The 24,035-nt window shown below is 43.5% G+C and overlaps 1 protein-coding gene across 1 annotated transcript in view; it reads left to right on the top strand.

Moving 5' to 3' along the window:
- Window positions 1–24,035, top strand: part of ank3b (ankyrin 3b) — a 142,692-nt gene that overhangs the window by 111,934 nt on the left and 6,723 nt on the right. The window contains exons 31-43 of the mRNA XM_073489344.1: window positions 95–249; window positions 351–562; window positions 711–918; window positions 1,113–1,209; window positions 1,306–1,534; window positions 2,258–2,383; window positions 2,938–3,060; window positions 3,550–3,576; window positions 4,159–4,240; window positions 5,516–11,761; window positions 15,592–15,666; window positions 17,812–17,943; window positions 18,395–18,538. Coding sequence (XP_073345445.1) covers window positions 95–249; window positions 351–562; window positions 711–918; window positions 1,113–1,209; window positions 1,306–1,534; window positions 2,258–2,383; window positions 2,938–3,060; window positions 3,550–3,576; window positions 4,159–4,240; window positions 5,516–11,761; window positions 15,592–15,666; window positions 17,812–17,943; window positions 18,395–18,538 — 7,856 coding nt within the window. The remainder of the gene's footprint in view (window positions 1–94; window positions 250–350; window positions 563–710; window positions 919–1,112; window positions 1,210–1,305; window positions 1,535–2,257; window positions 2,384–2,937; window positions 3,061–3,549; window positions 3,577–4,158; window positions 4,241–5,515; window positions 11,762–15,591; window positions 15,667–17,811; window positions 17,944–18,394; window positions 18,539–24,035) is intronic.

Below are 24,035 nucleotides of genomic sequence, written 5' to 3'. Positions count from 1 at the left end.
CTCGACTTTAAAGCCAAACAGTAGAATTGACTAAATGCTTCTTTGATTACGTATGATTAATTAAACCATACTTCCACGACGTCTACCTCACTAGGCCTGTGATAGTGGAGATCCCTCATTTTGGCTCGATGCGAGGCCAGGAGCGAGAGCTGATCCTGCTGCGCAGCGAGAATGGAGAATCCTGGAAGGAGCACCTGTACGACTGTAAGACCGACGACCTCAATCAGCTCCTCAGTGGGATGGATGAAGGTGAAGCTCACGTTTTGACTCTTTTTACTTTGATTATTACGTCTTATAGCGGCACAGAATCCAGTTTAAAGTGTTTTTAATGGGTTTTCCTTTCCCTGTAGAACTGGACAGTCCTGATGAGCTGGAGAAGAAGAGGATCTGCCGTATCGTCACCAAGGATTTCCCGCAGTACTTCGCTGTAGTGTCTCGAATCAGGCAGGAGACCAATCAGATGGGACCAGAGGGCGGGACTCTGTGCAGCCGGAGCGTCCCATTGGTTCAAGCGTCCTTCCCCGAGGGGGCGTTAACCAAGAAGATCAAAGTCGGACTGCAGGTGAGAAGTTTGTTGTTTTTATTTATCCATCCGATAGTAAAAAAAAAACACAAACAAACATATAGATAGAAACATACACATCAACATTTACATACACACAAATGAAACAGGCTTCATCACTGCCTCCTCGTTGCCTCCTCCCTCTCAGGCTCAGCCGGTACCCGACGACACGGTGAAGAAAATCCTCGGTAACCGAGCAACCTTCAGCCCCATCGTTACCGTGGAGCCCAGAAGAAGGAAGTTCCACAAGCCCATCACCATGACGATCCCAGTCCCGCCCCTCTCAGGGGAGGGGCTTAGCAACGGCTACAAGGGAGACTGTACTCCATGTCTCCGCCTCCTCTGTAGTATTACAGGTGTGTGTGTGGGGGGGTAGTACTTTTGTATACCCATCTACCTACCTTGTTACTGGCTGATCCTAAAACAGCAAATCTTATTATTAAACTATAAATAATCTCCATGTTCCCCGTCCATTATATAAAATAAAAGAATCACATTAAAAGCTAATCTTCAGGATGTTTGATGTTATTTTAATCTGATTCTCTCCCAGGTGGTACGTCTCCGGCACAGTGGGAAGACATCACCGGCACAACACCTCTCACCTTCGTCAATGACTGTGTCTCCTTCACCACAAATGTTTCTGCCAGGTGAGACACACTACACACACTTTATTTTGGGAAGAACTCTTGTTTTATTTCTCTCCGTGTTTGAACTGTTCATGATTTCGTGTGTCTCTTGTTCAGGTTCTGGTTAGCAGACTGCCACCAGATCCCGGAGACGGTGGGTTTGGCCATGCAGCTGTACAGGGAGCTGATCTGCGTGCCCTACATGGCCAAGTTCGTGGTGTTTGCGAAGATGAATGACCCGGTGGAGTCCAAACTGAGGTGCTTCTGTATGACGGACGACAAGGTGGATAAGACCCTGGAGCAGCAGGAGAACTTTGAAGAGGTGGCCAGGAGCAAAGACATTGAGGTACATGATCACTGGTTAGATCATAAGTCAGTAACGTTACTATAAAGGCAACAGAAAGACGTGAAAGAGTCAGAGCTGCTGTGACCTGACGACGCCCTGCAACCACAGAATCATCATGTTAGGAAAAGTGCTGAGAAAAGAAACAGGAAATTGAAAGATTGTTACTGCTTGTGCTCTTACCAGTTTGTTGTTGTTTGTTTGTGGTATCCGTATTTGACAGGGTGCCTGCAGACATTTCTTAAATTCAATTTGATAAAAAAATAAGGCCTTAAAGTTGATTTAATAGCCTTGGATTTTAATTTGTGAGGTCTTAATTATCACAAACATTTTATCTAATTTCATTTATCCACCTTGTAACTTGATGTCGTCAAAATGAGTCAAGCTCTTCTGTGTGAAAGTCCTCACTACTGATGTTACAGCTACGTTTTTAAACCTACCACTGAGCCGAATCCTGTCTCTTACTTTAAACTTGAACTTAACCGTATTAACTCACTCAATTAACCATATTTCCACATAAAACCTACGTGATTTGTCCAATAATCCGTCTTAAATTTGGTTAAAATGAGCTGGAAAAGGTCTTTAAAAAGCATAAATTTGAATGATTTTACCTGTAGACACCCCAGTTTCCGCGGTGGGCTACCTTCAGACCTTACCTAACAACGAGCGATGCATTTTGTTGTTGTACGAGAATGTTGTTCTCACCTCTGTGCCGTTCTCTCTCAGGTTCTGGAGGGAAGGCCCATCTATGTGGACTGCTATGGAAACTTGGCTCCTCTGACTAAAGGTGGTCAACAGTTAGTTCTCAACTTCTACGCCTTCAAGGAGAACCGTTTACCCTTCTGTGTCAAGGTACTACAGTTATCATCAACACTGACTACAACACCTCGATGTCAATAGGATGTGATCAGCAAAGGTCTCGTAACCGAGCACAAAAGGGCAATAGAAAAGCGTTTCCGTTATATCACTACGTTAGACTATGATTGTTTCTGTACTCTGCTCTACTTCCCACACTAACTTTCAATACAATGAACCCAGTCGACAGGGGATAACCTAGTTCCCTCTGCCACCGCTGAATGACCTCATGTTATTGATCAAACACTAACATCATGTTCTCTGTAATCAATGCTCTTGCATCATTTGCTGATCTGTTATTATTGAAACTATCCGCCGTGCAGCTAGTCAGTCCGGACTGGGAGCCCGGGGGACCAGGGCACTGTTGATGTTTTGATGTTGGCATGGTAACTTCAATATCTCGGCAGGACAATAGCCTGCATAGACGTCATAACATCAAAACTATTAATAGATTAATAATTAATAATTGTAGTTAACTTCTGAATGTTTTCAACCACGTTGCACTTTTAAGGAACAAGGTTTCATAAAGAAGCATAATGTTCTGTCTGTAGGTGAGAGATCCGAGCCAGGAGCCCTGCGGTCGTCTTACGTTCCTCAAAGAGTGTAAGATGCAAAAAGGCTTCCCGCAGACGGCCGTGTGTAACCTGAACATCACACTTCCCGCGATGAAGAAGGTAAGGTGGCGTGAACTCACCATTCTCTGTTGTCACCTCCATAACCATGATCACGGTCAGGGTAGTTTCGGCCCCAATAACACTGATGAGATGAAAGACGGAGGAAGACTTTGGCCAAACTGCCGCCACTGTGTCTTTTATCTGTTTAAAGCTTCTCTTTCTACATATATCGGTTATCTTTGCAGTGGATTCTCGCCATTGGCTGTTTCATTTCGTTCCTACCTACCTTTTGATTTGGATGACATGCTTTTTGGCTGAGGGCTTCTGTGCAAAAGGCTTTTATGACTATAAGGCTGGCTTTCTGTGGCTTGATTTGCTGTTTGCGTGTTTGTCTGTTCAGTCTTTTTTTTTTCTCATTTGCTTAAGCGGCTTTCTCTTCTGAGTTTGAGCTTCTGTCAATCACTCCTTTTTCACACCCTGATGTTTCTTTTCCCCCCTGCTTTCCATTATGTTACTCCCCCTGTTTCTGCAATGCATCTTGGGAACCAGGAAATGGAGTCAGATGCCGAGGATGAGGTAAACCACACCCTCCCCACCATGTGCTGCCCTTTGCGCTAGACCTATAGCGGCCCTGCTCTGCTCATCATAGCCTTATTCTTTCCGCTTCTACAAGGGGCAATACGAGCTTGTTCAAAGCAACCCGTAGCTGCTCAGTTTTGCATGATATATTGTAGATAATGAAAAATAATTTGTTTAATGTCCAATTCTTATCCCTTCCACTCTACGGTATGTGCTACAAGTGGCGTTGGAGTTAAGATGTACTTACATTGTCCCTACGTTAAGATTTAATCTTTAGTATAAATAATCTAGAACTGATTATTTGTACTTTATAATGACTAATTTAAGCTAATTTGACTATCTTAGCATATAAACGCTTATTGCAAGTATCAATACTTACTCAATAGTCGATTGAAGTGCAGTGAATACTCTTAAAGGAGAATTTGCTGCTGTATTGTGCAACTGTTAAATATGGGCTTTGTTTTTTTCTATTGGGTTCACTTTAAATAGACATAATAAGGTCCAGATGTTGCTCATTTGGCAGCATTATACACAATGTAGGGTGACCTAGAACTGATGTGTTGTTTGCTATTGTTGCAGACTGAAAAGCCAGAGCGACGTCATACCTTTGCATCCCTAGCCTTACGTAAGCGCTACAGCTATCTGGCCGAGCCTGCACTGAGTGAGTTTGACATTTTCACTAACAAACCCTTTGATGAACATAATAATGCCAGTTTTCGTGGATAAGTTAGTTTATTAACAATTTTAACTAACCCTGTAAAATGCGTGATCAGTATGTAGATAGTTGTGACTTACTTAATGTAATAATTGCATATTTCTCATCCCACATGACATGCACTGTTCACATGCTTGTTTACAACATGGTACATATTTTTGCATGGGTCAATGAGTGGATTTTTAATTTTTTGTGCTGTGCTTGCCCACGTTGTGAGTTGTACTTCTTCTGGGTTTGTTTGGTTGATTTCCACTGCTGAGTTTCAGAAGTCCAAATGCATCAAAATTTTTCTTTGGCTTACCAACACAATGTTACAGGCATTTGGGAAGGTCAAAGTAAAATTTGATTTACTTTTCATTTGTCCCCTCAGAGTTGAAAGCTCTTTTTGGCTTTGTGATGGTGTAGCAGCAGCTTTTTGTGGGACAAAAATGCATGATAGGAGGTCTTGAGTTTGGCTTTCTTCCAGGTTTTTCTTTTTCAGTTTTCTCACACTCTCTGCTTGTTACCAAGTCTTATCGATCTTGCATGACAAAATGGGCCAAAACGTTAGTCTTGGAAAACACATTTTGTCATATTTTGTTTGTTTTATAATAAAAGGAAAATGGAAACTTCTGCAGCCCTTGGCTGTAGTGTATCATAGTGTCTAAATTGTCTCTGGGGAATGTGTCATTACATAATTTTTTGGACCAAACAGATAAAAGGCACTTCAAAAAGCGGATTGAAATCAGAGCCAGAATCCATATGAGATCTTAGAACATCTGAAGTCCAAAGAGAGAAGTTGTTTTTGTGTTAATCCTGGTGCATTTGTCCTGCCATTTTTCTGTTGTCAGTTGTTAGTCCACGCCATCGTCTTTGGAATTTTACTTTGCTGCTGTGTGTGCTTCGTTGAGTTTATTCATTATGTTGTTGTCGCTGTTGCTGTTGTTTGAGTCATCTCCCAATCCTGAATCACACAGGATCACAACTGTTTCTTTTCATAACTCCATCTTCAATCAGTACTCGAATATCTTATCTCGGCACTTCATAAAACTGCTGTTTTTCCCTCCTTGATACCAGGACTGCGTCACTGACCAACTCTTCCTCCTCTGATCTCTTCTTCTTTCACATTTTTCCTTCTTTTCCTTCCCCAACATCATTTTCTTTTACCCCTTACTACTCCACATTCTTTTGATATTTTTTTCCATTCCTTCTTTGTCATTATTTCTACAAATTCATCTGAAGAAACAGCAGTTGAGCGAAGCACAACAGCAAGAACACTGCCTACTGGTTACCCTCACAAACCTGTCTTTCCAACCAGACCTTACCCATCATGGTCGACTGCTCCTATTACCGTCCCTGGCCAAACAAGGCCCGTCGGAGTGGGGGGTTCCCTCAACTCTTCCGATTCACCGGCAGGCTCACCAGCTGCTTCTCCATTAAAAACAACATGGCCCCTTGCCTCCCCCTCACCTGCATGCCCTGCAACTATCAAACTCACCCTTGGAGCCCCGCCACCAGTACCTACCCAGTCAACTCCAATGAAATCAGTCAGCGACAAAATGTCCTCATCCCCCAGCAGATCTTACAGGACTATGCCTTCACCCATCAAAACGGTTGTCCAGCTGGGTCAGTACCCTGTCCAGGGGTCTGCCAGCCTAATGTCCTCTGGAAGCCCATGTAAAGCTGCCACAGATCCAGCATCTATCAAAAGCCTCGCTTCAGCATACACATCCACTTCCCCGCTTCACTCAATAGCCAACGGTTCTGTACCAGATAGGTCATCAGCTCATATGACTGCTCCATTATCGCCAAAGACATCTTACAACATGTACAACTCTAACCTGCCTTTTAAAACTGCACACTCCACAGTTGCAGATGCAGTGGCACCTAAAAGCATCTCCAGCCTGTCGTCTTTGAAAACCTCTGTAGATTCAACACTGTCAACCAGAGGAGGGAGGTCATCCCACTCGTCTATCTCCTCAACTGGGCAGACAACCATCGCTTCCTCAGAACTGTCCATGATGAACGGATCAGTCTCGCCTGTTAAATATCCATCTTCCTCCTCCACACCGTCCTCCCCTTCTTTTCGCCAACTCTCAGAGAGAAGTAGCAGCCTTCAGGAGAGGATCCAAGCCACCACCCAGGCAGCGACCTCCGGTGTCAGTGCAGCCATAAATGAAGCTATAGATTCTCATTCTGTGTCGGGCTATGGCACTCTTAGATCACTGTCCTCCTCGCGTAGGACCGCAACAGCCAGCTCTGCTTACGGATCTCTGAGATCCGGAGCTGCCTCCTCCAGCCCGGCAGTTTCGTCTAATACAATGACTGTACCTGTGTATTCCTTAGTCAATGTAATTCCAGAGGCCCCTGTCAAACCAGGGCCAGGGTCTCTCAAAATGGCACTGCCTGACTCTCCTCGTGCCTCACTCATGCCTTCCTCCTGTATGTCTTCCTGCGTTACGACATCGAAAATCAATTCCCAACTGAAATCTCCTCCATTTATCACACCGCCTATCATCCACCCAACTCCAACTTCCAACCAGGAGATCCTAAAAGATGTAGCAGACATGAAAGAGGATCTGATCAGAATGACAGCTATTCTTCAGACAGACACACAGACGGCAGCTAAAACTGTCCAAACATCCCACACTGGCACTCCTAAAGAGGCCAAGTTAGAGGATGAGGAGCCGTATACACTAGTGGAGAAAGTGAAGGAAGATTTAGTGAAAGTCAGTGAGATATTACAGAAAGATATCATGAGTGAAGGTAAGGCCATTTCAGGTAGAGAGAAAGCCTCAGAGGACGAATGGGAGGAATTTTCTAAAGACGAGATCGAGGAGGCACAAAGAGGTGCCCTCTCAGATTATTACCCTCCATTTGATGAAAACACACTCCCGCTCAAACACCAGGCCATGTCAAGCAAAGACTTAGAGTTGGCTAAAGTAGTAGACTTTTTAACAAACGACATTGGCGCCAGCTCTCTCTCCAAAATGGCAGAGTTAAAGTGTAGGCACGAGGAGGAGGCAAAAAGAGATGGCGAGGAGAAACAGAAACGTGTTCTTAAACCGTCTATGTCGATACAAGAGCATAAACTCAAAATGCCTCCACCAGTCTCAGGCATGCTCAGGTCTCCCTCAGAGAAGGACCTAAGCAAACTTGCTGAATCGTATCAGGGGACGGACACTATTTTGGAGTCACCTGAAGACTTGTCTCATGAGCAGGATAAGAGTCCCCTGTCAGACAGCGGCTTTGAGACAAGGAGTGAAAAGACACCTTCTGCTCCTCAGAGTGCAGAGAGTACAGGACCGAAGCCTTTATTCACAGATTCACCCATCCCTCCCTGCGTAACTGAGACTAGAACTGAAGTGGTCCACATCAGGAGTTATGAGCAGCCTGATGATCTTTCTGAGCCTGTACTCATGGAGGAAGCTGCATCTGCTCTTCCTTCTATAGAGCCAGATGCAGCTTCAACCAGCTCTGTCAAAACCTTACAGTTGAAAATGCCAGAAGAGGACTCAATGATGAACAAAAGTATGTGTCTGAAAGAGGAAACTCATATTACGACTACAACTAGAATGGTCTATCACAAGCCCCAACTGACTGATGGAGCTGAGATGATAGAGGAAGGTATGTCAGTTAGCGATATCATGAAAGCCTTCCAGTCAGGTAGGGACCCGTCCAAAGAACTGGCAGGTCTTTTTGAACACAAAGCTAGCCAGGATTCTGTTAAAGGTGATGAGCTGACTCCTAGATTTCTCGACAGAGACGTTAAATCCAAACCCAAAGTCGAGAGGATAATCGAGGTTCATATTGAAAAGGGCCACAGCACAGCAGAGCCAACGGAGGTGATTATCAGGGAAACCAAGAAACACCCTGAGCTTTATGTCTACAAAGGGGACCATGGGATTAGGGAACTTACTGATTACGATGAGGCCCAACAGGAAGAGGAGGAGCTCACTGCCGAAGAATCCCTGCCCTCCTTCCTAGAAACATCTCGAGTTAACACCCCGGTGTCACAGGAGGAGGACAGTCGGCCAAGCTCTGCCCAGCTAATGGCAGATGATTCGTATAAAGCCCTGAAACTATTGAGCCAGCACTCCATAGAATACTGTGATGATGATCTATCTGAAATCAGAGGCGAGTCATATAGGTTTGCTGAGAAAATGCTCCTCTCAGAGAAACTAGATGTGTCATCATCTCACTCTGATACAGAGGATTCAGCCGTGGGGTCTGACAGGCACCGCCACCTAGCTTCTGAGGAGAGTGGTAGCCGTGGCAGTGAGAGCATGAGTCAGCAGCATGGAAGCCCCAAAAGAGAGTATGTTTCAAAGTCATCTAAAGATGGTTCTCCTAAATCAGGCAAATTCTTGCATAGGGATGAACCATCTCAGTTTGATAAAGTCACAGTGCTTCATTACTCCACAGAACAGGGTAGCCCCAAACACGCTGTTTGGATGCGATTTACAGAGGATAAACATGACAGGAGTAGGGATAAGCTGCTTTATGAGGACAGGGTGGACCAAACTGTCAAGGAAGCTGAGGAAAAACTCAGTGAGGTGTCACAGTTCTTCCGTGACAAAACAGAGAAGCTCAATGATGAGCTGCAGTCCCCTGAGAAAAAACCTGTTAGACGAGAGCCAAAGGAACCCAGGTCGTGGCCTAGCTCTGCCTGCAGTAGTCCTGAGAAAACACAGCAGAAACCTAAATCAGGTGAAGAGGGCTTCAGTAAAAGCAAACTTAAGGAGCCTTCTGTTGGTAAAATATTTGGCAGTACCACTACAACTGAAAAGAAAAGCTCTAGCTTACCAAGCAGTCCCCAGAGAGGCATGGTCTCTCGTGTCAGTGAGGATAAAATTAAACAACAAACTAAAGCCAGTGAGTCTGAACCCTCCTCTCCAGCTCATGTACAATCAACATCCAAAGTCAGTGCAGTGAGGATGAAGTTTGAATCTGCAGCTCAGAAACAAAGTCAGTCTAGCCCAACTAAAACTCCTCCTCCAGTACAGCCAAAACCTTCAATTAAGAAATTACAGGAGAGCAAACTTCCTGTTTATCAATTATTCACAGGAAAAGCATCAGAAGAAGAAAGCCAGAAAAAGGATGTTGAGAAGGACACATGTGCCACCACAGATAGCAGTAAACCGGCTTTGATATCGCCAACATCTAAAGCCCCAAAACATACAGGAGAAAAATTGGCAAACAAAAACATCCCAGAGGCCTCAGTGCAAAAACTAATTAGTGGAATTGAAACTCAAAAGGCAACTCCTAAAGGGAAAGATATCCCCTCCAGTGTTACTCAGGACATTAAAGACAGCAATAAAGGTCAGAAAGTTCAGACACCTGTTGTTCACGATACTACTAAACCACCAGAGAAAGATAGTGGTGCTAAAAAGTACCAACAAGTCCCAAAAAGTGTGTCTGCTCCCAAAGAAGTAATAGCTGAGGTTTCCAGAAAAGACACAGAAGAAGCACTAAACAAAAACCTTAGAAAAAAGACAGAATCCCAAATTCCTGTGAGGTCCTCTTCTACTTTGGATAATGACCTCACAAAGAAACAGACAGTAACTAGACCCTCACAGATACCTACATTATCTAAGAGTAAATTACAGATGAGTCTTGAGACAATCCCGGTGAAAACAGATGAAAATCGGACATTTGAAATTCTAGATAATGCACCCAAAGATTCCAACTCCAATAACCTCCCCAGTCCTAGAGAAACACTGGAGAAAGTCATCACCCCTTCGGCTGCGGCAACAACCAAAGAGAATTTCAAGGGCATCAAAACCTTACCTGTTTATGTCAGTGTCCAGGTGGGAAGGCAGGCAGAGAGGGAGGCCAAAGGAACGATGTATACGGTAAAACAGAAATCAAACTCAGCACTCAGCCCAATTAGCCCTGATGATGACACACTAGAACAGGTCTCGTTCATAGACAGCTCAGGGAAAAGCCCAATTACACCAGAAACTCCCAGCTCTGAGGAGGTCAGCTACGACCTCACGTCCAGGACTACTGAGTGCTTTATGGGATTCATGCCAGGGAAACCCAGCCCCATCATGGAGGTATCTGAATCAGAGGAAGATGACCAAGGCAAAGTTGTGTTCTCTTTCAAAGAAGCCTTACCAGAAAGCAAAACTAGTGTTCTTGCCACTCAAGCAGACCTTGCTAATGCTAATAAGGAGGAAACAAAAATTAATGATAACCAGCAGGAATTAAGTAATAATCTCAACCAGCAGGATAGAGCTAATGGCAGGCAAGATGAAACGACAGGGCAGGAGCAGCCAGAAGTCTCAAAAGACAAAGGTATTGCATATATTGAGTTCCCTCCCCCTCCTCCTCTGGACTCCTCAGAGGCTTCAGACCCAGAAAGGAAAGGTTCCTGTGCTTCTTCAGAGACCGAGACAGAAATGATGGAGGTGAACTTACAGGAAGAACATGACAAACACTTCCTGACTGAGCCGATTATACGTATCCAGCCTCCCACCCCGGTGCTCCCTGGGACTGATGACAGTCAATCAAATGATGAAGAGGATGACGAGTCAATCTTCCAACCAATTCCTTGTAAGAAATTTGCTGTCAAAGTTCCTGAGGAGGAGGAGGAGAAGAAGAAGGAGAAGGAAAAGGCATCTAAACCCAAAAAACATGACAAAAATGGGAACAACAAAGAACCTAATGGTGGGACCAATGGCTCCAATGGTTCCAATGGTTCCAATGGCAAAGCAGAGGACTATGATTATGAACAAAATGGAAATGACCAGTCGATAACAGACTGTTCAATAGCCACAACGGCTGAATTTTCTCATGACACAGATGCAACAGAGATAGACTCGCTAGATGGGTATGAACTTCAGGATGAGGACGATGGCCTGTGCGAACAGGCAGATTTACGGCTGTTTGGTCTCCCAGACAGTAGGAGAGACGTCTGGGCAACAGACACATTTAGGTCCACTGACCGCTCTTTTCCCCCAACAAAACTGGAAGTTATTGAAGAGGAGAAAACCCCAGAGGAAATCCAAAAGGACACTTGCAAAAACGATACACCCTCAAATGGTGAAAAACCTAATGGTGTCAGTAAGGATGGGGTTACAAGTCAGGAACAAAAACCCTCGGATAAAGAGGGATTTTCAGACACTTACTTTAGTTATAAGTTAGAAGAGGAGTTTAACTCCCCTTTTAAGACTGTTGCGACTAAAGGGCTGGACTTTGACCCATGGCCCAGTAAAAGTGGAGAGGAAGATATCGTTGACATGGGAGGGACGCGGGAAAGCAATGGTGAGCCTAAGCCTTTTGGACTGGCAGTGGACGACCAGTCTCAGGCCACGACACCAGACACTACCCCGGCCCGAACACCAACGGACGATAGCACGCCAACAAGCGAGCCAAACCCATTCCCCTTCCATGAAGGGAAGATGTTTGAGATGACGCGCAGTGGTGCGATTGACATGAGCAAGAGGGACATGGTGGAGGAGAGGCTCCAGTTTTTTCAGATTGGTGAGCATTACTTCTCGGCGGGCAGGTACAGGGTCAGGGACCTGGAGGTTGATGATTCCTCACAACACAGAGATCAGTTTGATACTCAGAATACCACAAATACCTTAACAGCCCCCCAAGTCCCTATTCAAACTACTACTGTCCAGCTAGAAATAACAAATTCAATTGGCAGTTACACCACATGCAGAGACTCAACTTCCAACACTGAGCCTAAATTCACCACTTTTAGAACAGGATTTAAGTTGCCATCTGATAAAACCTCAAATTCATCAAGTAGCAGTTCTGAATTACGACTACCAGGCATTTTTGATGGTTCCAGTGACATAACCTCAGGAACAACTGTAGATAGTTCTTATTCTGTAACCTCAAACTACACAGATTATTCTAATTTTAATACATCAGGCATTACAGATAACTATTTGAGCAATAGACCATCAGGTTTCACAGATTATTACTCGAATCTCAGAATCCCTTCAGGTACGTCTAAACAGAGGGACCATTTGGACTGGACCTCGGAAAATCAGAGCACTTATTACCAAAGCACAGATTCTTCTTCCGCACTTTCACAACAGATTAGCAATCCCCAAACTTCAAGTAGCAATACCAGTAGCAACATCCCTGGCTCCCATTATAGCCATTCAGACGCCGTTCAGGCTGGCAGTATTGTGTTCAGCTTGTTGTCCTCTTCGATACCCACTCTGCAAGAGGTCAGCAGGATAGAAGCATCCTTCAGCCAGCTAGAGGAGAACAGCAGGGAAGGCCGGGCTTATTCTTATGTAGCAATAACAAACACAGGAGCCAAAGAGGTCAAAGGCAAGATATGCAAGTCCAGGTTACCAGTGAGGGCGCCCAGCCACAAACTATGCAGTCGAGGTCAACCAGTAGTGAAAGACAAAGCTCGAGAAAGTGCAGATAAAGTCCTCGTCAGGAAACAAGCCAAGCATAATGTCAGGGAAAGATTAGATCCTTTTGAGAATCTGTTTCCTAAATCTAGAATCCCAGTATTGAAAGCCATGAAATATCCCTCTTGTTCTCGTGATCAGAAGCAGGTTAGAAGCAAATCTGTGGTTACTGATAGAAGCATTAAAACTGCAAGGGGTTATAAACAAGTAACTAAAGGCAGATCCAGTCCTGGACACAGATACGGTTTAGTGAAAACCCCAGGTAGAAGTAGCACGAATGACACAGGTAAAAAAAGCAGTGCAGTGGTCTCAAAAAACTTCAAAACAAGGTCTGTAACTAGCCAGGCAGCCAATCTTTTGGACCAAACCACTCCCAAGGAGGCTGAAACAAAGTTAGAGGGGAAAACATTGCCCACTGAGGACGAAGAGAGCTGCAGCCTCAGCACTACCAGGAACACTTCCCTGTCAGAACCATCTAGAGCTTCTAGAAGTTCCTGCACTTCACGCACCTCTACCTCCACCTGCACCAGCACCACCACATCAACACCATCTGCTAGAGATGTGAGAGCTGAGGTTGAGCAGGCCAGCAGTGAGAGGATGAGGAGGAGCAGGAGGAAGAGTAGGCGGACACTTGGAGGGAAGGAGCAAAAGCAGGAGGAGAAGGAGGAAGGGAGTCAGGTTGATCAACCAATCGCGGCTCCTGTCACGGAGAACCAGACTAGTTTGTAAACTCTTTCTAAACACTTTGTTATACTTTATATCTTTCTCTATGAGATGCATGTAGCTGTTGTGGGTGCTTTGTGATGTGACGTTGTAAGTGTAGCTGTCACTTCTTCTTCTTCCTGTCATTCTTGTTATCTGTGTCCTGTGCTGTCTGATTTAGACAATGGGGTAAAGACACGGACAGTCGATGACAGAATCAGCGATACTGTTAGGGAAAGGGGTGCCTGTAAAGGTGTTTAGGAAGAAATAGTTACAGGAACTCGATTTCAATATCAGCAAGAACTTTATAGTTGTCAGTATTGGTCTGCAAGTAAGCACAATCGAGCGGCTAAGCTAAGTATGCAGTTCTTCCTATTACTGTACAGGCTACCACACGCATTCTCACTTTCATTTAGATTAGCCTTGCACCTCACCACATGACACCACACCACTCACTTCCACGCTCGACATGGCCAAGACTTAGATGAAAAAGATTGTTTGGGGGAAATGCGACCTTGTGTTTGTTTTGGTCTGCTTGCCTGGTTTGTAGATTTCATCTGGTGGTCTCCGAAAACACTGCGAAAACAATTCATCGGCTGAACTTGACAATCACGTGAACGCCAGCTGCACAAGAGCGTGTCAGAGTAGTCGGTCATTATCAATGTGGTGGAACAACTTCGTGCAGCTGGGTTACTTTTGATTTCAAGTTGAAGCCATGAAATGTTTTTATGAGTGGGAGGGAATGTTGCCTGATGGTAGATCGTTTGTTGTTAGTGATGTGGAACGAAACTCTAACTCTTTGAACTATTACTACTTATACTAATACTACTGAACATCAAACATTGTAGTGTGAAAATGTGATTTTTGTTTTTTCTTTTCTGGCCTCACTGGTCCTCACGCGTTTGATTTTATCTATATTATCAGTCGTCTCTGATGTTCTAGTGCTGAATCAATAGTGCTAGTCTCAAAATAGTGGCTGCAGCCATTAAATTAGATTGATATTTCATGTTTACTTTATATTTAGTTCTCCTCTTTAGCCAGGGTATAAAAGCTGGTAGAGTAAAGATGGCGTGGAAATCTTCACTTTTACAGTACAATAGTCTTTTTGTCCCATCCAGAGGGCAAATCTGCATTTCACAAGGTTTAATACGTAAGAGAAAAGATAAATAATATACTTATACACAGTTAATTGTAAAAGTTGAAAGACCTGTAAGACATTTTTGGAAATCCGGATATTGTCGGACGCACTGCTCCAAGCCAAGAAATTTTTTCCGACACATAATCCAACATAAGGCTGAAGATATACTTGCTTTTCAACCTTGTGTTCACTTAGACCACCAATTGTGTCGTGAACGTAATTGTTGTGGGTTAGGGTTACTACTTGTGTGTTACTGGAGGATCCCACTAGAGGGCACACCTGAGAACTCAGACTGTATATAACTAGATGTAACACATGGTTTTATTTTGCCACTGAGACCAGTGGACCAGCGATTGATAAGTTGGTTCAGATATCTGATGACTGGTGGACAAAATGCACCACTGGCGCCGTCCTAGCCACGGATGCCGAGACATTATCTTATCCAGAGATTATCTTGTCCTGGGCATGAGCAAGACTATCAGTGGCCCAGCTACGGTTTTGCGTCAAGAATCGTTTCCAGTCTTTATGCTAGGCTAAGCTAACCGTCCTCCAGTGCCTGATTCATTTTTAATAGACAGAGACAAGTGAACAGTATCAGTGTCCTCAGCAAGAAAATGAAGCTTCTTTCCCAAAAATGTTTTAACTATTTCTTTGAGCATCTATTATCTAAACTGAATCACTGAGGAGAGTCTGGCCAGAAAAACTCTTTTCCTTTTTTCTCAGACTTGAGACCTGGGACAGTGAGCTAAAGTTAGTCTTTTTGTGAATTCAGTCACCAACACCACAGGGATTAATATGAATATTTATCGGAAAATAGCAAAAAAAAAATGACAAAAAGTTTAGTAGACATTAATTAACAAGGTATTTAGTAGGTTTTTATGGTTAAACCACATTAATGTCAACAGTCTGAAACAGACAAACTTTCAGTTCACAATCCCAATCTGTTTCTTTTGGTCCCCTCTGCGGCCATTTTATAGGAGCCATTTTGTGTATCTCTTACTGAGAACAACATTTAACTAATTAGGGGATTGTTGTTGTAACATCACGTTAATTGTTTGTATCCTGCCCTTCCCTGCTTCCTCGCACAGGCCCTCAGAGTCCCTGTGAGAGAACTGACCTCCGCATGGCAATAGTAGCCGACCACCTCGGACTCAGCTGGACTGGTGAGCCCACACACATCTCATTTTTATCACTGTTGACACGGAGTCTCAATATCATCTCAGTCAGTTGAGCACTTATGATAATATTTGATATATTTACTGATAACAGTTATAGATGATGAGTTCTGTGTTCTTAATGTACATATTTATTGTTTAGTTTGTGTTTTGTTCTGTCTCTTATGTATTTGCTGTTGAGTTTAAATATTTTAAAAACTCAGGTTTTTGTCCCTATACGTATAAACATTAAATAAATAAATATTCCTCTTGCACCAAAGAGGATTCAGTATGTGAATTTTAACACCCACGTGTCAGTGAATAAACTGGACTGAACCCAACTCTCACACCTTTTAGTGTTACAGTGTTTGTTGCCATCTGGTGGACATGTGTTATAAAAATGTCTCCACTGAGCAGCACTGCAGTGGCATTTATAGTCACATGCATCTTATCAGTACATATATGATGTACCATCAAAGTAGGAAAATACTCAAAACTGAGAAATGTAATTTCTCCGTTGGATTTTTTTAATTTATACATGCTCCACCTCATGATGTGACTTATTAGCAGCTGGAAGGCTGAAAATACTTACAGCAATAAATGTTTTATTAGTTTTAAAAGCAAAAACTTGTAAAGAGACATAGATACATACTCTTTCATGTCATGTACGTTTGTGTTTGAGTGTGTGAGAGGAACCATAAGATGATTTTATGTATGAATCGCACTTGAGCAGTGATAAGGGTGTGGCCTCTGCAGTTTGGTCCAAGCCTGACCACCTGCACTGCAGCACTGGCCCACGCCTTCCTGCCCGCATATGTCTGAGTGGGCGTCGCCACTTGTGTGTATGTGTGTGTGTGTGTGTGTGAGGGAGTGCACAGTGTACACTGGCGCCCATGTGAAGTGTGTACGAGTGTGAATACTTGTGTGTCCTTCCAGTGCAGCTACTCACTGACTGAGTGTTCAGCAGAGAAAAAGGATCTGATGCATATTTAATGTGTGTTCCTGTTGCAGAGCTGCAGTGAACCAGTAGATCAGTGGCGGCACATTATGTTCTCGTGTCTTTAAATTTATAGCCAAATTTATGTGCCTGCAAGCTGCATTTCACTGCTTCGTTAGCTTTAGACCGTGTTTGGCACAGCTCAGTGAGCACCGACAGGGACGTCAGTGTTGATTTCTAGTTGAAAACTCTGTGAAAACGATACTGACGGGCGTAATGTGGTCGACACAAAGACACATTTAATGTTTCATGTGTGCGCTGCCAACAAGAAGCTTCCATGACGTCATAATGGGAGCAGTTCTATACATAATGTAATAAAGGACGTTGTGCTCACTGTTGGGAAGTGCATGCGCAAATACTCACAGCCTCCTAACCACCAGCCGTCCACCAGGCAGAAGTTTGGTGGTTCGATCCCTGACACCGGCAGTGAAATGGAAATAGATCATTGCAGGATTTATAATCCAGACGTTTTTTATCCTCCACAATGTGCAAATAGAAATCAAATGTATCCATTTTTCCATCAATTTGTTTACATTCCAGCAAAAAGAGTGAATTCCTTCACACACTTTTCGTCTCTGTATTGATATATTTATTAAAAAGGGTCAAAATGTTGGTCAGAAAGACCTTTTAAAGTCTTGAAAAAGGTCTTTGATATATTTATTAATATTAATTTCATTACTTCAAGACTTGAAAAAGGTCTTTGTGACCCAGATGTTGACCTTTTTAATAATATATCAATGCAGAAGTGTAAAGTGTTTTTCGCCGACCCCCTGCACCACAGAAAGACATGAAGGAAGTCGAGTGCATGTTGCCTTCGAATCAGTTTGTTCGCACCCATACGATGTCAGGCAGCAGCTTGTCATCAGATGACTGACCGTTTCCTCAAGTTTTTGCATGTGTGGAAGCTTTTTTTGTACATTTTGCAACGTTGTGACTTTTGCAGTACTTTTGATTTGATTCTGTCAGCCACCGACTAACACAGAACGTGCCACAAAACGGATGATAAATCACAGTGCCTCATTGTCCGTGCAGACAAGAGACTCTTATGCCTCGCAGCGTCAGCACCGAGGCCGACCCTGTGAGCAACGAAGGAAAGCATCTTCATGTTTTTAACTTTCTCAAGACAAGTGTTTTTTTGGTGTCTGTTGCTGTTACAGAGCTGGCCAGGGAGCTGGATTTCTCTGTGGACGAGATCAACTTCATCAGAGTGGAGAACCCCAATTCCCTGACAGCACAGAGCTTCATGCTCCTAAAGAAATGGGTGCACAGGGACGGTAAAAATGCCACAAGTAAGGAGTGTGTGTTTGTGTGTGTGCTTGTTTGTATGTGTGCAGGGTAAAATGGTTGAATTCTATATATGTTCGAGTTTTGGATGAAGTTTTTGAAACTTAAAACTATATTACTTTCACAATTAACTGATTTATATATTGCCAGGTTATTTAAGAGGCCAAGTCTTCTTAAAAACAGGTGACACATTCTTGTGTTTTCCTTCTTCTATGGGATTTCTGCCAAACTTGTGGTTGGTAAGAGGTCTTACAGTAATGTTGTCACGTTATACATTAGCCATGTTTCTGTCTTCAAACTCAATCTCGTCAAGGTGCTAATTGTATTTTCTTATTCTAACTGGTCTATTATTCTGACTATTAGTGGAGTATTAGGGTCTGTGTAAATGCAGCTACGAAGGTTTTGTGGTATTCAAACACGTAATAACTGAAATGTCTTTGTCTCTCTCTCCTCCAGCGGACGCTTTAACTGCGGTGCTGACTAAGATCAATCGGTTGGATATTGTGACTTTGCTGGAAGGGCCCATATTTGACTACGGTAACATTTCAGGCACACGCTGCTTTGCCGATGATAACGCAGTATTCCCGGATCAGTCCGATGGTAAAGTGTAGCCCACCCTAGCTGAACTCTCAGTCTATCTCTCAGTCTATCCCTTCACCCTTCTTCACCTCCTCTCTCAGCCAGATAGTCAGACTGTGTAAACAATTACAGAACCAATCAGGCTTGACCAAAAAAAATTAATTAGAACTGAACCAAAACTGCTTAATGCCTCCAGCTGGTTGATTGAGCTCATATCAGTTAATGGACCATCAGGTTATAATATCAGCATTAGAGAAGTCTCTTTCAAGCAGTCACCCCAGTCACTGTTCAGTGCAGTAAATTTGTAGCACTCAGTCATTGGAACATTAATGGCAAGAGATAGATTTTTGGGTGATTATTATTAATAATTTATATCTTTAAACTTCTATCAAATCTGTACCATTTTGGGTGCATGACACTTTTTTAGTATGTGTGACTGTTTAAAAGCATGAAGCAAATGTAAGCCTCTAATGAACCGGCGTCCCTGTCCCGTCTGATCGTCACGTCGATAAGTTTCCGACTGTTCTCACACGGATCAGGGCGCCGGTTCATGATCTGGTTCAACAATAGTTATGTTTATGTGTATGTTACGAGTTTTAAAAATGTTAACTGACACCCAGCACGTCTCCTTGTGTCATATGCTGTTAGAAAAATACATAAAAACATAATTATAAACAACCAATTTATTATAATGGCATGCTGGCTTTAAGCAGTATGGCAAGTCTTTTTCTCTCTTTTCTAACTTTCTCTCTCTCCTCTTAAATGAAAATGAAATGTGGCAGCGACCAGTGTTTTCTGATTCTGACGGACACAGTGAGGCACATTTCAGAAGTTTGAGGACAGTCTTTTAAGTCTTTTACTTAAAAGTACAACACGGAGTTTATAACTTAATCTTAATTTAGTACTGATGCCTCTATTGGACCTACATAAGCAAAACAGACCATCAGCGAGAAGCTTGGCTCATTTAATATGTTGATATTGTTACATTTAATCACTGTCATCAGGTCAGATAAGTCACAAAATTAACATTTTTATGGAAAAGTGAACAGGAAGAAGCTGCTCATCTTTTGTCCACAGAGGCCACCAGAACCAACAAAAATTCTTTGTAGTAGCATCAACATATAAAACAAAAACTCAAAATGTGAACTGTAAAAGGAAGAAATATAGAAATAACGTAGTAAAAATCAACTCATGCAGAACTACAACATTAAAATGCTTTGTGTGTAATAATAATAAAATAATAAGTAATATATGATGATGATGAAAATGTCCGCTGCTGCATGATGATGACTAAAACTTGTAATGGTGTATTTTTTATATTAATGTGTAAGTAATTCATTCACCGCTGCATCAACTGCAGGCTTGCATTTGTTTCCACTGCTTTTATTGAGCTGCCTCCATCAGGTCTTTATATGCATTTTTCCATTGTTGTACCTTTGTTGTGAAGGACACAAAGAAATAAGGAGCCTCTCCTCAGTAATCAGAAGACGGACCTGCAGGATTAGTTGGTTAGTGTTAGTGAGGCGCACTTTGCCACAAACTTCTGAAATGAGCCTCATTTCCAGTCTGTCTGTTGAGGTTTCTGAAAGTCATCTTAACAAAAGGATCGGTGTTATTGCTTCTGTAACAGGATCTTTGTGCAAAGATGATTTAAAGTGATTTACCAGATGAAAAGAAACAACAAAATGCATGGCTCTGGCTTTGTGTGAGAGGCTGCCTGCTCTGACTGCTTTACGATGATACACTTTTAACACTCTTCAAACGGGTGGAGCCTTTTCAACACGCATCCTCGAGTGTTTTTTTATTATTCTGCGCAGCACGTGTCGATCAGGACGTGCTCCGTCCCCGCTGACACTCACAGATGGGTTGAAAATGAAACACCTTCTTTCAAAGTGTGCAGTGTATAATTCTGCTTCTGTGTCACTGCTGTTAGCTGTACTGTACCTGTCATCTCCTGGGTTCCTCCGAGCCTCCCAGCTTCTACGCGCCACTGTAGCTTCTCCTGCTTTGAGACCAGCAGACTCCCTGCCTCCTCCTCCTCTTCCTCCTCCTCCTCCTCCTGCTCTTCTTGCTTCTGACTGACTAACTCCTACAGCAAATTCCCCTGTCAGCGCTAAGCACCACTAACCAGCTAATTTCCAACAAGAGCTACCTTTTTGCTAACTTCAGCAGCTTCTGGATCCAATCCCATCCCAAACCCCTCGCTGCTGAGCTCAGGCTGACTAGAGTTAAGACTGGAGGTACAACAGTGCCCCCTGTTGGCAGCTGTCCACAAGTCATGTCACTGGATGACATCTACAGCTAACTAGCAGGCTTTAGCTTTAGCATGCCCCAAACTATATGGCCCTTTAAACGGGACTGTAACTGTGATGAGGACATCAAGTTTCTTTCAACATGTTTCTGGGAATGTGAAGGTTTTAATGGACTGAGAAGAGAGTTCAGGGCTGAATCAGGTTCATATTTCACTGTTAGATAGTTAAATTAGTTTTTCTCTCATAGAAATGTATCCCTGGTGGGTTGAAGAGGGCTTAGACTTACAGTATGTTGTGTCCTAACTCCATCCTAATTCCCGGTTTTGAGGGTGAAGTGTGTTAAAATAGTTCTCCACTTATTTAGCATTTAACAACGGACAGTTTAAATCAAGAAGTGTAATAAACGAGGCAGCAAGAACCAGAGACACAAAAGATAAAAAATATAACGTTTTTCACAGATGTAGTCGACTAGTCTCGTACCAAGACCTGTTAACAGACTTTGATGTGTAGAAATGGTAGTTTCTGTCAATGTAACAGTTCAAAAGTGACTAAATTATGTATATTCAAAGCTGTTAATGGACAGAAACACTTCACGACGCACACAGGACATATAGGAGCTGCATTAGTAAGACATTTACTAACTTCTTCTTTGTTGAAGTTTAATCAGCAGTGACATTTGAGAGGATGTTTGACTGCTGTCTTATATATTTGTGACATATTGTATCACTTCCTGTACAAAATATATGATAAATACTCAATAACTTTATAACTAGTATCCGTGTTGGGTCAGATTACTTTAAAATGTAGTCGGTTACTAAAATACAAATGACATGGCAATTTTAGTTGTACTTCATAATTAAGTAAAGCGACAGTCTTTTCATGCTTTTCACGGATATAATGAAAAAGTTTCAGAATCTTAAAATGTAATCTGATTACGTAATCCCAATTCAATGTAATCCATTGATATCTAACCCTGATGAACATGTAGTATGGAGTTGGGACACAGCAGCTGAGGGGGGGTCGCCCTGGTGGAAATTTGGTCCACGACTCGACCATAAAGCTTCCCCACGTCCCGTCCTTCCTCTTCTTCGTTCCTCAGTTGCAGCTCAACAGTCTTTAGTCTTCCCAGATCTCAGAACCTTCTTCTCAGGCGGGACGAAGCCAGAATTTCCCTGCTGTTGACTTAGAGGCCTTCTTTTCCTGCTTATCAAGCGAGATAAGCAATCCTGTGATTCTGGTGTGCAATATCTTTGCTTCTGCAGCTTCTCCAGCCTTCATCAGTCACAAGTTCACTGTGTGCATTAATCTGTTTTCAGTTCTGAAAGCTGTTTGTCTTTTCATCCTGTCTAACTGTTGTCCTGTTTCTGTTTTGTCTCTTGTGAACTGTGTTAACGCTAATAGCTCCAAAACTTCTTAGGTCTCTTACGTTCCCCCTGTGTACTCGAACGCCTCGGCCTGTAGCTCCTCCTCCTCCTCCCTCTTCCTCCTCCTCCTCCTCTTCTTCTTCTTATCTCAACCCCATCACCTCTTTTTCTTTCCCCTCCCCTCCTGCTGTCCCCTCTCCTCCCGCCATCTCCTCCTCCTCTCCTTCCTCTTGTCCCACTCATATCACCTCTCTCCCCTCCCCTCCTGCTGTCCCCTCTCCTCCCTGCATCTCCTCCTACTCTCCTTCCTCTTGTCCGATCACCTCTCTCCCCTCCCCTCCTGCTGTCCCCTCTCCTCCCTGCATCTCCTCCTACTCTCCTTCCTCTTGTCCGATCAACTCTCTCCCCTCCCCTCCTGCTGTCCCCTCTCCTCCCTGCATCACCTCCTCCTCTCCTTCCTCTTGTCCGATCACCTCCCTCCCCTCCCCTCCTGCCGTCCCCTCTCCTTCCTCTGTCTTCCTCTTCCCGTCTCCCCCGTCCACACCTCCTGTTTACTTCCTCCCCGTCGCTCCCGTCCTCCCTCACTTCTTCACCCTGCCTTACTCCCCTCCTCTCCCCTCCTCCCCCCGAAGCCCTTTCAGCTGCTCCACGTTCTTCTCTCCTCGTCACCTTCCTCCCTCTCCCCTCTGTCTTCCCTCCTCTCCTCCCTCTTCCTCCTTTTCTCCCTTCGTTCCTCACCCTCCTCCTCTTCCTGCCTCCCCTTCATCTCCCTCTGCTCCCTCCTCTCCCCCATTTCCATCTCCTCCTCCCCTCTCACCTTCTCCTCCACTTCTTCCCTTATCTTCCCCTCCATCCTCTCCTCTTCCTTCTCCTTCTCCCCCTTCGCTCCTCCCCTCTCCTCCTCCGTCTCCCCTCCCTCCTGGTGTCCCTTCTCACTTCAGGCGGGATCGTTCAGTCCCTGAGGTCTACATTTAGATGTAGCCGGTCGCTCGCTCCGCTCGTCTCTGCCTTCTGTTGAAATCAACACGACTAACCTGCCTGAACTCTTCTGACGCTCTCGCTCATTACTCATATAATTGTTGAGACAGTGAGCTGAAGTCGGGCTCGATTTAAAAATGCTGTCATGAAGAGCTCCTTACTAATTTTTACTACTGTTGCATTTCAATTGAAATCAGTCGCTCTGAGTCTGAATTTAAGTGCCAGTTTGAAACCTCACCTGGAGCTACATTAAGTTCTGCGTTCTGCAGATGACATTAGTGTAGAAATGTATATGAATACAGTGTCTGTGAAGTTTCTATATCACTTTTTATATCCTGTCTTTATATTCTGTTTCCATCTCTTTGTGATCTGGTCATGTGTCTCCTCTGTAGTGCCGGTTCAGAAGTCACACAGAAGTCCCCCACGTGTCTTTACTGAAGGAGATTCCTTAAAGGTGCACTATGTAAACAAAAAAAGGACAACAGAGGCGCTTTTTTTTAGCACCGTGTTGGTATATAGTCCTGTATTCTTGCACTGTACCCCTCCATAACTCAAAATACAAGCCTGTTTTCCTCTAATGTGAATATATGGCTCTAAAGTTCATCCAAAGCTCACGTTAGCTCCTGAAAACTGATATTCAACATATCAAGAGTTTTGTTTTTGTTTACTGGCCTGTAAAAAAGTTTCGCAGTGCACCTTTAAGGCAGTTTTAATTCACATTATGTTCACTTGGGAGCAGCAGAACAAATAGTAACATGGGGACATGTTGGAAAATATTCACTTATTTACAGATCTAGTAAATATAGAGCAACATTAGCAGTAATTGGGGTCATATTTCTAGTCCTTGACTTGTGTTCGTTCAGACAGAACAACCAACTTTTGGAGAAATGCAACCCAACATCATAAATATGCACATCAGTTCTT

The sequence above is a fragment of the Pagrus major genome, chromosome 20 (assembly GCF_040436345.1).
Source record: "Pagrus major chromosome 20, Pma_NU_1.0".
Classification (NCBI taxonomy): Eukaryota; Metazoa; Chordata; class Actinopteri; order Spariformes; family Sparidae; genus Pagrus; species Pagrus major.
Note: the sequence above shows the minus strand (reverse complement) of the source record. Positions and strands in the feature narration are given on the sequence as shown.